The sequence below is a fragment of the Peromyscus leucopus genome, chromosome 12 (genome assembly GCF_004664715.2).
Source record: "Peromyscus leucopus breed LL Stock chromosome 12, UCI_PerLeu_2.1, whole genome shotgun sequence".
Lineage (NCBI taxonomy): Eukaryota > Metazoa > Chordata > Mammalia > Rodentia > Cricetidae > Peromyscus > Peromyscus leucopus.
The window spans coordinates 81,129,239-81,143,944 of record NC_051073.1 but is presented as its reverse complement, the minus strand read 5'-3'; the positions used below and the strand labels follow the sequence as shown (position 1 = coordinate 81,143,944).

The window sequence follows — 14,706 nt, the reverse complement described above, 5'->3', positions numbered from 1 at the left end:
GGAGTTCAAGGTCATCCTCAGTTACATAGATAGTTAAAGGCCACCCTGAGATGGAGAAATAAAAAAACAGACTAACAAAGTGAAAGAATAATACAAGAATAGAGATTTCCAAGAACTTAAGCTTGTAACTATCACTACTCTCAGTAGAGAGAACTAGGAAGTCACTGAAGAGATTTCAAGCCAAGAAATGATAAAATCTAGTTTTCACTTTAATAGAACACTGTGATTACTTAAAAGTAAAAAACAGGGGGCTGGACAGATGGCTCAGTGGTTAAGAGTCTGTGCTCTTCCAGAGGAACCAGGTGCAATTCCCAGGAACCACATGGCAGCTCACAACTATCTGTAACTCCAGCTCCAGAGGATTTGACACCCTCACACAGATATATATACAGTCAAAACACCAATGCACATAAAAATAAACAAGTGAGACCTATTATCTATCCTGTAATTTATACTAATCCAAGTGAAATAACAACTGCTACCTTTGCCATGGATATGCAAAGAGGTGATAGAATTCTGGATACATTATAAAAATAAGGAAAGCCCAGAGATACACTGAAAGGAGGGGAGACAGAAAGTAAAAAAATATCAAAAAGATTACGGTATGGTTTTGGCTGATCAATTAGTACAGTGTAATCGTTAATTACTAAGATAGGGAAGATAATAGAAGGATCAAATATAGTTAAAAGACAGATCAGGAATTTGGTATTAGACATAGCAAAGCTGTAATGCTAATTAAAACACTTAAATTTATACGCTAAGTGAATAGCTGGACAGGTATCTGGAAATAACTTGAATGTCAACATATTCAAACTCATGCACTTAAAGCTGTAAGATCTGATAATACTATCAATCTAATCAGACTGCATTTTGTGTACCTAAAGAGGTCAAGAGATTAAAAAAAAAAAATGGCCAGTGAGATTACAGATGAAATTCTAGACTCTGATACCCTGGGAGTCAAGGTAAATAAAGCATTTTAAGGAGAAAGGAGGGTTCAACTATATAAAATGTTCTGATAATAACAGTAACTGCAAAATCAACTCATTATTTTCATATTAAATTAATATTAAAAAGAAAACAAAACATCTCTTTAAATGAAAATGTGACCAATAGATATTCCTTACCTTGGTCATTCCTGGTAAATCCACAAGTGTCAGATTGACAACATTGGGTGAGAAAACCTTAAGATGGATTGGTTCAGGGCTTACTCCCTAAAAACAAGTTCCAAATATATTACAATCAACATTGAATTTCAAGAATGAAATGCTAGAGTAAACTACATTCAATTGCATAGACTTTAGATGCTTTAAAATACTTATTAAATTATGGTTCCTAAAATTTTTCAGTAATAGAAGCTTAATGAAACACATAAATGTAAATAAGGATTATAACCCTATTCAACCACATACCATTAATATATAAAATTTCTTCTCCCTATATGATTTCACTTTCTTTTCCATATGCATGTGCCATTTTAAAAAAAAGGGCTTAACAAATTATGTACTTAATAAAAGAACAATGCATTTTTCATTTACCCAAAATGATGATGTTCCTGAGCTGAGAGAGTAACAGGTAAGAATTTGGTCGCAGATATTTGAACAGCAAGTGGCAAAAGTGTACACACAGAGTGAGAGTTTGCTCAGGCAATGTACCTCAATTTTCAGACCTCTGAGACAAAAAGCTACTCCTGGCATAATCTAATCCTCTCTAGTTATATTCCTGTTGTAATTCAAGTTCAACCTGGTGTAGGGAATTTAAGAAATGTGGCAACAGTACTAACTCCAAGGTACCAGCTTAGAGTTTGACAATGAGCAAAACTGTTACTCAAAGAGGCAAAGGCACATAAAACAGCTGCAAAAGCCGGGTGGTGATAGCACACGTCTTTAATCCCAGCACTCGGGAGGCAGAGCCAGGCGGATCTCTTTGAGTTCCAGGCCAGTCTGGTCTACAGAGTGAGTTCCAAGACAGGCACCAAAACTACACAAAGAAACCTTGTCGTCTTGAAAAAAAACCAAAAAACCCAAAACAAAACAAAACAAAAAACCCCAAAACAACAAAAACAACCCCCCCCAATCCAAAAACAACAACAAAACAAACAGTAACAAAAAAGCTGCAAAAATGCCTTTCTGTCAGGAAATAATTTCTATATCACAGGACCTGGCAACAAATATATACTGAATATTACTGCTGGCTCAGGATCACTTGTGAGGTTTAAAGTTCCTCCAGATAACACAGAATAGCAATTTAAACAAAAGTAATTTTAAAAAGGGCACAAAAAGGATTTAAATGAGACTGATTTTGATTTTGATGTTAAAAGTATCTTAGACTACTTGATTTAAATTCTCACACTTAGAGAGTAAATATTTTACTGTAATCAAGTACTATGTAATTAAGACCACAAAATATAAGTGAAATGTTTTCTATGTATAAAAGTTTTTAGGTGTGTATGTGTATGCACACATGTGCACACGCAGGTTTGTGTCTGATAATCTGTGTTAACTGTCAACTTGTCAGAAACTAGAATCACCTGGGAAAAGGGCATGCCTGTAGGAGATTGTCTTTATCACTCTTGAATTGGAAAGACTCATCTGAATTGTGAGTGGTACCTCAGCTATATAAGCGGAAAAAGACAATTAAAAATTAGTATGTATTCGTGCACTCAATGATCTCTTCTGACTCTGAACATCATGTGGCCAGCTGCTTCAAAAAGCCAGCGTTTGCTGTGTGACTTCCCTGTCACGGTGGACTGTAACCCTGTCCCTTCAGTTGCCTTTGTTGGGGTATTCACCACAGCAACAGGAGAGAAACTACAACAGTGTGTGCTGCTGGAGATCTAACCCAGTACTCCCACCAAACAAACCGTCTATCACTGAGCTATGTCCCTAGCTCATGGTGTTTATAAAACTATTTCCCCGAACTCACATCCTTCTGCCTCTACCTCCCCAATCCTGGGAATTCAGAAATAAACTACAACTTACACCAAAAGACAATTAATTATTTAGCTAAGTTTTTATATTTGTGGAGTACTCCGTTTTTAAAAAAAGATTAAGATTATGAATTTATAAATCAAGCCCGGCAACACACAGGACTGTAATTCCCAACTACTCAGGAAGTGAAACAGGTGGATCCCAAGCTCAAGACTAGCCTGGGTAATTTAGTCAGACACTGTCTTTAAGATAATAGCTCAGTGGTAGAGCACTTACCTAGCATGACCATCAGTACTGGAGAGAGGGAAGATTATGACTTTGCAATGTGCTCGTATATTATATACAGAAAATGTTCAGCAACATATTTACTTTTGTTTAAGTCTTCTAGGTTTTAAACAGTGCCTACCTTATTATTTCCTGAAATTCTTTCAGTTTCATTTTCAATTTCTTGTCGAATTTCATCAAAATCTGTGTAAAGCTAAAAATTGTTGAAACAAAAAGAACCATATTCTAAGTAAGATCAGAATTCTTAAGGAGTAGAGGCAACATTTAAAGAATATATATGGATTTACTACAGAAGATTAGTTCACAACTTCCCATCTATACATACATTTTTCTAAGGTTTGTTTCAAAGTTGCCTGATCTCACAACACTCAAAAATCTCCAAATCAGAATGGATCAAGTCATATTAAACCACTGAGGCTAGAAATGTTAGAGACAAGTTTTATTTTACAGCAAACAAGAAAAACAATGCTAGTAACAAACTATATTCCCTACTATCCTTACATAATGTTATTTCTTTATATTCTTGAATGATTACCTTGTTTTTGGTGTGAAGAAATTTACCCCATTCTTCTGCTTCAACTCCTAGAGAAAGAAAAACTCATTTCTTAGAGACTAGAAACCGAGCTTTATAGTTAGGAATTAAAACAATAACACAGTGAACTGCTTTTGACTGACTAAAATTAACAAGTGTCTCAACTTTAAGACTGCTAAATACACATTCACGTTTTTAAAGTACAGCATAGACTGACTACAAAGGCAGAACTAACTTCAAGTAGAGCTGCCTTCAAGTCCTTCCAGCATTTGAAATCTAGTTATGACAAATAAATTGTTCATTCCCTATTTGTTTGTGATTATGATAACTGATAATTTCTTTAAACATCTCATATATGAAAGCAGTTTAACCAAAAAAAACTTTTAAAGAACCATAGGAAGAAAAATTAAGAATTCCACTGAATAATGCAAAAACAAATTATATATAACAAATGTGTACATAACATTCAAGTTTAAAATATGCATGCAATATGTGAATGAAACAGCTAATTTTCCCATTTGAAAAAACTCATTGTCTTTTAACTGGTTTTCTGTTGGCTACACATTAAGCTCTCAGTGACAGGGTACTGGCTGCCTGCAGTGCACACTGCCAAAGTGATTTCTCCCAAGGCCAAGTTGATGTTTTCTCATGGAATTGTAGAACAGAAATGAATGAAATGAATAAAAATAGAAATAATGTATGTACTGTAAGGACCTGACATCCTGCTAGTTTCTAGTTATAATCTGTTCCTCTTGACATCTTACCCAAGCACAGCTATTCTGTTTTCATCAAATTCAGAAGCTTAAAATATCTTAGCAATTTAAACTTTTTAATGCATAAGAGTCACCTGAAATAAAAATAAGATAGTCTCATAAACATTTATTTAGTAAAAATTCTATCATTCTTTGTTGGAATAAAGGTACATAAAACCAGATCCTACTTGAATCTTAGGATCTTCTTGCAAGCAGCATCTCTGAAGGACCAGATTAATCGTGGTGACACAATTCACTGAGGCAGTACCACATACCACAGGGGTATTTTTAATTTAATTGGCCATATAAAGCTTTCACTATTTTTACAATTATATTTTTGTAAAAATTAAAGTAAATTCTCCACCAAAAAAGCTTGCATGGTAATGCAATGCCAAAACACTAACGAGAACCTCTAACACCTGCAGTCAATGTGGACAGGCAAATAAAAATAGAAGGAAAACAGATGCACACAGCCTGTAAGGGTACATAAGCACACATGCAGGCATTCTAGAAAAGAAGGGCTAAAAACAAATGGATACAGGAAACCTTTAGAAAGGTGTCTTGAGTTTTTCCATGTAGCAGGGTCTGTAGTTAAAGAGAAATAGCACAAAGTAATTTTAATGCTTATCCCTAAAACTTTAAACTTTTTAAAAAAAAACCTTAAATGTGTAGAAACATGATTATATTTCAAATGCACATAAGCATTTAATTATTTAAAACTTATTAGAATTGTAGGAACAAATATATTTCTATGTACTATAAGTAAAGCATATTGTGTGTAATGCCTTGACTTTTTAAGGATTTTAGTAAACAAATTTTCATTATAATTCTTTTACTACTGTTGCTAATTCTAAATGTATTAAAATTATTTTACTCTCAAAAAGATGCCTGAGCTATTTGAAAGCCTACTGTGGGAAGAGATAGTGTCTGGTTTAAAAGAGCCCAGGAAATATGATAAGCACATCCTTTGAAACCTTCAGAATTAGTAAGTAAATGCAATTAGCCTATTTGCTAAAAATGACCATTTATAAGAGTATTTTCTTTGCATTTAGCAAAATACCACAAACAAAAGTCTTCAAATTCATGAACTCCATCCAACAGGAATCTACTGCCACAATTCTTTCACTTCTGTTAATTACATTCATTACACACAAAGTATTTTAGCCAGTTTTCACAGACCTCAGGTTAAAATTACTGTTTCATTTTACAATGCAATGCTCTTAGCACATCAATAACTGGGACTCTCTTATGTGTAAAACCTCAAGGAGCTTTTATAGCTTTTATGCCCAATATGAAAATGACTTTTTTTTTTTTTTATGCAAGGAATTTGTTTCTGTGTCTAAAAGGAAAAAATAACACTGACTCCTGGAGGCCACCTGAACAGGAAAACAGTAAGCGTGTGACTTGGGCCCGTGGGAACAGTGGCACTGTACCCTTCGTGGATCTAAACTAATAAAAAGGAAATAAATAAAAGTGGATTTGTAAGATAAACTTAAAATAAAATTAGCCGGGCGGCGGCGCACGCCTTTAATCCCAGCACTTGGGAGGCAGTGCCAGGAGGATCTCTGTGAGTTCGAGGCCAGCCTGGTCTACAGAGTACCAAAACTACACTGAGAAACTCTGTCTTGAAAAAACCAATAAATAAATAAATAAAATAAAAAGAACCATATACAAAAAGGTTTTGGGTTTGTTTTTAACTTTTTGGTGGCTTTTTTGTGATGCTTTTTTCAAAACTATTTTTTCTCACTGTTCATGTTTTTTAAATCCAAACTGTGTGTTAATCTGTTTAACTAGCTCTTAATTTCTTTAAGGTCAGAATGATTTGGTAAGCCTAAATGGCTTATCCAAAGGAGAAAGTGGTTTTGATAAGAAGGTAAGGATAGCCAGCAAGGTGGCTCAGGAGATAAAGGCCCCTGCTGCCAAGCCTAATTTCCGGAGTTTGATCCCAGGACCCACATAGTGGAAGGAGATAAGCAATTCCCCAAGTTGTCCTCTGACTGGGGCACACTTGCAATATCACACACATACCACATCCACACACATATTCACACATAAATAGAAATAAATGGTTAAGAACTTTTTAAAAAGGAAACCAAAGAATTATGGTAGAATAAGAATAAATTGAATACTCAAATTTGTATTTCTTTTGTACTCAGAAGTACACTTCAAGAAAGTGGGAACATAGTATATATTTTTCTTTACATGTAAGGAAACACATATATGTAACAGGGACTAAGCTCCAGAGTAATATTTTTGCAGATAAAAATGTGCAGTTTTATTGGCCTGCTCCCACATCAACAAAACATGCTGGATATATGAGCAAGGTGATACCAAGGAACTGACAGAACTGACATGTCTAATTTCTTTCTTAACAGGCAAAACTTACTTAAGGAAATATCATATCTGCAAATAGTCTCTGATAGAGAAACTGCCCTTTCAAAATAGCCGAGGGGGGGGGGGGGGGGAAGACAACCTAAAGCCATATAATTTCTGAGTCTTGGTTCAAGGTATTAAGTAATGTGCTAGATAGAATTGGTGAGGATGAAATTCCAAAAATTTTATTCTAGATATTTGAAGTTAAAACACAGGTTTGTCAAGAATGATTAAATTCAGGGTTCAAACTTTAAATAATCTGGGCATAGTCATGCATGGTCTGTCATCCAAGAAACTGGGAGGCAGAGGTAAGAAGATCACTGCCAATAAGGGTTATGTAGCAAAACTTTGTCTCAAAATAAAACAAAAAGAACTTCAATAATAAACATTAAAATATAAAATAATTACTAGTATATCACGAAGATGCCTAGCAATTAAAAGTTTCCTATTTAGCTGACAGTCAATTATAAAATATACTTATTAATATCTACAAGCTCATTAACTTCCTTCAGTTATTTTGGAGTCTCTGTTTTAAAGTCATAGCAGATGCTCATGACAGGTTTTTCCCCCTACTTTAAAATAAAATTAGAGTCATCACCACCAATATCTTCTATGATAAATGAAGGGGAGAAAATCAGATGTAACTACCACCCCACCTCAGGGCAGAAGATAAACAATGAAACTACAATGAGAACAAATCTCTCCAAATAGCACTCTGTACAAACACTATCTGAAAGGAAGAGCAAGTCTACAAAATGCTAGAACACAAGTCTAAGTCAGACCCTGAACTGAATAGGATCACTACTGTCAAACATTTCAAATCTCACTAATATGATTAATATAGGATGTATGTATGTATGACAACTTAAAATCTCTTAATAGAGAGCATTTCTTAAAATAACCTTAATTTTTTAAGATCCAGCTATATACAACCACGAATATAATCATATTCTGGTCTTACTATTCATATACTCTATTTTAAAAAAAAAAGTCAGAGCCAGGCGGTGGTGGCACACGCCTTTCATGCTAGAACTTGGGAGGCAGAGACATGTGAATCTGAGTTCGAGGCCAGCCTAGTCTACAGAGGGAGTTCCAGGGCAGCCAGGGCTACACAGAGAAATCCTGTCTCGAAAAACAAAACAAAGCAAACAAAAAACCCAACAAACTCCTCAGTTTAGGTAATATAAACAGAACATGGCAAAGGGGAGGGCCTTTGGAAGTATAAATAGTATATATTATAGAGGTGAATTTTACTATAAGAAGAATAAAAATTAGTAATCTCTTCCTACAGTTGGACATGGCAGCACGTATTTGTAATCTAGGAATTTAAGACGTAGATGAAGAAGGATCACAAGTTTGAGGTCATTCTTAGATATACGGTGATTCTGAAATCAATTTGGACTACCCTAACAAAAGCAAAAAATCTTTCTATAAGTAATAGCCTTTCTCTTAGACAAAAGAAAGTATTATCGAAATTAGTGAGCACATAAGCCTAGAAAAGGGCAAGCAAAAGAGGAACTTTTTTTTTTTAACTTTAAGTAACTGATTTCTATTTAATGATAGTTTACTAAGCTGAATTTTCAAAAGGGATTATCCCCAACAACTTTATTCAGCATTTCAAATCAATAAAAATTGTTTTATGTTGATTTAATACTACTCCATAGGATTTCTGATTTTGCTATAGCCACTATTTCCCAATTCACTAATCAGCTTTTTACTTTGAAACTCCTATCTTAAAAATGTACAAAAGAGGAATGACATTTTAAAATAATCCTTACTCCAGTTCTGAAATTTACCATTTTCTTCTCCTGTTGTTTTTCGTTTATCCTCTGGTGACACATGGCCAGCTGCAGAATGAGAGGTCTCCGGGTGACCACACCAGTCCCTCTGGGAAGAAGGTCCCTCCCCACAAGGCTTTCCAGTACCGAGCTCTTTCCACTGCTCTGAGAACAGAACATATGAGAGTAAAATAAATGACCACTCTAAACAGACTCCACTAACAATGCAACACACACAGAAGTCAAACAATTCAAAGTCACAGAAAATAAAAGCCCACACTTAAAATTAAAATACATAAAAAGTCCCTTGCCCCAAATTATTCTACTTTTAATACCTTCTTAACTAAATCTTTTTTTTTCTTTTTCCTTTTGCCTGTCCTGGCTCTCGCTCTGTATGTAGACTAGGCTCGCCTCGAACTCTCAGAGATTCACCTGGCTCTGCCTCCCAAGTGCTGGGATTAAAGGCGTGCACCACCACTGCTGGACCAAATCTTAAAGCCTATATGCTGTAGGTACCAATAATAGTTATTTCACTTTAAATGAGGCATTTTAAACTGTATTTTTAATGTAGTGAACAGGAATTAAATTCTCTGGTTAGTTTTTGTCAATTTGCCATAAGTCCAGAGTTGTCTGGGAAGAGAAACCTTAAAGGAGAAAATACTTCAATCTGATTGGCTACAGGTGAGTCTGTAGGGCATTTTCTTGATTAATTATTGATGGGGAGGGTAAATCTCCCCGGGAACAGTGTCACCTATAGGCAGGTGGTCCCAGGTTTCGGCACCAACAATGTAAGTAAGTTTGTTGCAACAACTCTGGGGAAAGGTGTCCTGACTACCTGGGGAGTCAGGTAACACCTTGAGCTGCTTAGGGCAGATCTGATGACTAGAACTGCAAGGAGACAGTTCAGTCCTGGAGGGTGAGGTATCCGGGACACCTCAAGCTGTTCAGTACAGCTCTGATGGCTGGAACTGCAAAGAAGCAGCCCAACTCTGGAAGGGAAATTTTTCTGACTTCTCTGGAGAGTCAGGCCTGGAACTGCTTCAGCAAGGAAGGGTATCCTGACTCTTCAGGAAAGTCAGGGTATACTTGGTGTGATGGGGGATGGTCTCCCTGTAGGATATAGCAATCCTGCTCCTCTCCTGGAGAGCTGCTACAGCTGAGCTCAGCCTCCACTTTAAGGGGGCTTCCTTGCAGAGCTCTGCTTCTCCGGCCTAAGATGCTGCTTCTTTTGCTTAACTCTGCAAAAGGGGAAACCCTTGCAGAAAGGTAGCAATCTTCTCCAGCTCTGGAGAAAAGTGTTACTTTGTCAGCTCTCGCTTGCTCTGTCGACTGAGAAGATCTCAGCAAAGATCTTCTGTTCAGGTCCTCCTTCCTCTGCTCTTTCAGCTCTCTCTTGCTCTGCCCACTGAGGGACGTCTCAGCAAGGATCTTCTCTACGCCAGTGAATGAAGATCTTCACACCCAAAACTCTTTTGAGAAAGAGATTTATTTAGGAAGGAGGAGTCTAGGAGAGTGGCTGCCTCTACCAGGATGGAGAGAACAGCTCACAACTGACCAGGCAGGGTGGTTTACATAGGATGTCTTGGGGTGGAGTCAACCAGAGGTTGACTTGGGGCCCAGGGTTCTACTGTCCTGCTCTGTGATTGGTTTGGTTTCACAAGTCAGTTGGCCAGGGACAGAGATGGCTCTGATCTGACTGAGCCAAACCGTGTTTTTTTTCTGCCCTGATCTAGGCCATTCCCTAGTTCTGGACTCCAGGGTCAGGGTGGGTTTCTTTAGCCAGCCCCTTTTCCCTACAGTATCCCCACTTGTTGAGTGGGTCTTAAGTTCAATTACAGAGCCATTGGTTACCACCAAGATATGTGTGTCGCTACTGAACCTATAGAGCTATCTTGTTATGCTGGTCATTGATATGGTTCATAGGCATCACAACTAGGTACAACTGTTAGTTGCCCCTCTCCTCTGAAAAATTGTATTGGAGCCTTCTGGTACCATGAAAACTATGCCTTAGGGAGACAGTATTCAAGTCAGTTTCAGGTCAGCAGTTCTGGGGCCCTGTTACTGAAGTACATGGTCTCTTCAGCAATAGAGATTTACCTTCCACCTCTACAAATGGGTAACCAAAGGCAACAGCAATAGGCTGTATGTTTTTGGAGACTCAGAAAGCCCTAGCCAACAACTGAAAAGAGGATTTCTCATATCTGGTATTGGAGTTAGTGTGTGTGTGTGTGTGTGTGTGTGTGTGTGTGTGTGTGGGGTTGTTAGGTGGTCTCTGGTTCTTGGAGGGAGCGTCATCATCACAGATGAGAAGTTCATTAAAAATGTATATGTAGTTATACACTGATTTGTTATAGGGTTTTAAATTTTTATTCTTAGATAAATGGTGAATAGCATGATTACTTGTGGCTTTTTCAGATATCCATATTGTTATTTTACCTTGCTCTTCCTGTATTAATAACTTCCCTCCATTCCCTATTTTCCCATCTCCACCATCAGATCACTTATATACCATTATTCCCTTTTTACCTTCTTCCACTCACTTTCTTCTACATTTATGTACCTCTCCCTCCCTTTCCCATATCCCTATCAGATCACTTGTATGCTTACAGCTTTATGAGACATCCTAATTGTTATTTTTCCTCTTCCTACCATCTTCTGTATTTACGTCCCTCCTCCTACCTCCCCCTTTTCCCATTTCCATGATCAGAATACTTGTACCCTGATAGTCCCTCTCTATTGTTCTCTAATCCCACTACTGCAGCAATGGTACTGTTTTACTTTCCTAGTTTCTGTAGTAACTACAAGCTATGTTACTCATATCTGAAGATTTCATGCTAGCCTCTGAAGAGAGAGAACATGTAGCATTTGTATTTCTTGGTCTGGGGAATAACCAATAAAAAATTTACCTCAATAAAAAAAAGTGTACACACACACACACACACACACACACACACACACACACATTTGATCCATTTACCTGCCAAGTTCATGATTTCATTTTTCTTTCCATAGTGTATATGTATCACATTTTCATTATCCATCCCTCAGTTGTACAATATTTAGATTGTTTTCATTTCCTAGCTACTGTGAACAAAGAGGCAATAAACATGGCTGAACCAGTATCTGTGGAGTATAATGTCAAGTCTACTGGGCACATGCCAAGGAGTGGTATAGCTGGAATATGATAGGTTTTAGATTTTGAGAATTATCCAAACTGATTTCCACCGTGGCAATACCAGTTTGCAATCCCACCAACAGTGAATGAGGGTCCCCTCAATCCTTGTACCCACTTCAGTAACTGTTCTTGGTTGTTCCAGTGATCTTAGCCGTTCTCATTAGGGTAAGATGATATCTAAAAGTTGTTTTGATTTTCATTTATCTAATAACTAGGGACAATGAACATTTTTTTGAAATATTTCTTAGCCATTCTTTTTTCTTCTTTTGAGAACTCTCTATTCAGGTCCTAGGCTCAGTTTTTGAATGGGTAATTTGTCTTTTGTTTGTTTGTCTCATTTCTTGGGTTTTATTGACTTTTTTTTCTTGAGTTCTTTATATAGTCTGGATATTAATCCTGTCAGATATATAGCTGGCAAAAATTCTCTTGATTCTGTGGGCTTTCTCTTCACCCACTTGACTGTTTCTTTAGCTGTGCAGATTTTTAGTTTCATGAGTTCCCACTTGTCAATTGTTGGCCTTAATTCCTGGGCACATGGAGTCCCATTCAGGAAGTTCTTTCCTGTACCTATATTATGTAGGGTGCTGCCTATGTTTTCTTCTAGCAGTTTCAGTGTTTTAGGTTCCAAGTTTAGGTCTTTGGTCCATTTGGAGTTAATTTTTGTTAATTAGATATGGGTCTAATTTCATTTTTCTGCATGTGGAATACAGTTTTCCCAGCACCATATTTTGAAGATGTTTTCATCTTTCCAGCATATGTTGTTGGCGTCTCTGTCAAATATTAAGTGGCTGAAGTTATGTAGGCTCATGTGTGGGTCTTTAAATTTTGTTCCACTGGTGTACATGTCTAGTTTTGTGCCAATACCACATTGTTTTTTACTACTATGGCTCTGTAATATATGTTAAGATCTGGAATCCCTCCAACATTGTGGTGTTTTGTTGTTTGTTTGGTTTTTGTTTTGTTTTGTTTTGTTTTGTTTGCTCAGGATTGCTTTAGCTATCTTGGGTCTTTGGTGGTTCCATATGAATTTTAAGATAGTTTTATCTATATCTGCTAAGAGTGTGATTAATATTTTGACTGGGATTACACTGAATCTGTAAATAGCTTTTGGTAGAATAGTCATTTTTACAATGTTAATTCTACTAACCCATTGAGTATAGGATATCTTTCCATTTTCTAGTGTCTTTATTTCTTCAGTGGTTTAATGTTTTCATTATAGAGGCCCTTTACCTCCTTGGTTGGATTTATTCTTTGAGGCTATTGTGTTCATGATCCTTCTTGGTATGTTTGTTGTTGGTATACAGAAAAGCTATTAATGTTGATTTTGTATCCTGCCATGTTGCTGAATTTGTTTATGGTTTCTAGAAGTTTTCTGGCAGAATTTTTGAGATCTCTAATCTATAGTATCAAGTCATCTGCAAATAGGGATAATTTGACTTTTTCCTTTCCCTACCTGTATCCCTTTAATTTCTTTCTTTTGCTTTATTGTTCAGCTAGTATTTGGGGCACAGTATTGAAAAGGAGTGGACATAGTAGATATCCTTGTTTTGTTCCTGACTTTGTGGGATTGCTCCAAACTATTCTCCATTTAGGAAGATGTTGGCTGTAGGTTTTTTATGTGTAGCTTCTATTGTGCTCCCTCTAGCCTTACATTCTCTAGGGCTTTTATTATGAAGGCATGTTGATTTTCTCAAAGGCTAGAAACTGCATCTTTTGAAGGTGATCATATGATTTTTGTCTATTAGTCCATGTATATGATTTATTACCTTTCTTGACTTGTAAATGTTCACTACCCCTGCATTTCAGGGATAAAGCTAATTTGGTCAGGTGCATAGTCTTTTTTTATCTGTATCCCATTTCAAATTATTTTATTATGTATTTCTAGTATATGTTCCTCAGGAATTTTGGCCTGCAGTTTTCTTTTATTGTTGAATCTTTATGTGGTTTGGGTATTAGAGTGATACCAGCTTTGTAGAAGGTATTTGGGAGGTCTTCTGTTTCTTTGTTTTGAATAGTTTAAGAAATAAACTATTGGCTGTAGATCATTTTTGAAAGTCTAGTAGAATTCTACTATGAATCCATCTGGTGCTGGAAAAAAAGCTGGGAAGCTTTTCATTACTATTTCAATCTCTTCATTTGTTATGGGCTGTTGACTTCTTAGTTTAATTTTGGTGGATTCAATGAGAAAAATCAACCCTTTCATTTAGATTTCCCAGCTTCATGGAATACAGGTTTTTAAAATATTTCCATAGAAAACTTTGAGTTTCTTTGGTGTTTGTTATAATGTTTTCCTGTACATTTCTGATTCAACAAATTTGAGTCATTTCTTTCTTTCTTTCTTTTGGTTAGTTGGGCTAAGGGTTAGTCAATTTTGTTCATCTTCACAAAGAACCAGCTCTTAGTTTCATTGAGTCTTTGTACAGTTTTATTTGTTTCAATGTCATTGACTTCAGCTCTGAATTTTATATTATTTCTTGCTTTTGAATGGGTTTAATTTGTTCTTGTTTTTCTAATTTATTGAGTTGTATCGTTAAGCCATTTATTTGTGCTCCTGTTGTGGAATATTAATTTAAGATGTGTTACATTTGTTTACGCTGTGGAACATTTGTTTTAATGAAGCAAAGATGTGTTGCATTCTTTTATGTTGCATTTGTTTAACTCTGTGAAGCTGTGTTACTTTGCCTAAGACATCTGATTGGTCTAATAAAAAGCTGAATGACCAACAGCCAGGCAAGAGAAAGGATAGGCGGGGTTGGCAGACAGAATAAAAAGGAGGAGAAATATGACAAGAAAAGATTGAGGAGCAAAACAGGAGAAGGAAATCAGGGGCCAGCCACCCAGCTACACAACAAGACATGGACTAAGAAGTAAAGAAAGGTATACA

At 36.4% G+C, this 14,706-nt stretch overlaps 1 protein-coding gene across 8 annotated transcripts in view; it reads right to left on the bottom strand.

The window, feature by feature from the left end:
- The window catches only part of Dnm1l (dynamin 1 like), a 56,876-nt gene that overhangs the window by 27,256 nt on the left and 14,914 nt on the right, over positions 1-14,706 (bottom strand). For 4 of the 8 annotated variants that reach the window (XM_037209962.1, XM_037209964.1, XM_037209968.1 and 1 more), the window contains exons 2-6: positions 8,648-8,812; positions 5,043-5,081; positions 3,748-3,794; positions 3,334-3,405; positions 1,125-1,211 (exon numbers count right to left, since the gene is read on the bottom strand). In XM_037209962.1, coding sequence (XP_037065857.1) covers positions 1,125-1,211; positions 3,334-3,405; positions 3,748-3,794; positions 5,043-5,081; positions 8,648-8,812 — 410 coding nt within the window. Of the gene's footprint in view, positions 1-1,124; positions 1,212-2,527; positions 2,612-3,333; positions 3,406-3,747; positions 3,795-5,042; positions 5,082-8,647; positions 8,813-14,706 lie in introns of those variants that run through there. The other 4 variants (XM_037209963.1, XM_037209965.1, XM_037209966.1 and 1 more) reach the window with 4 other exon arrangements.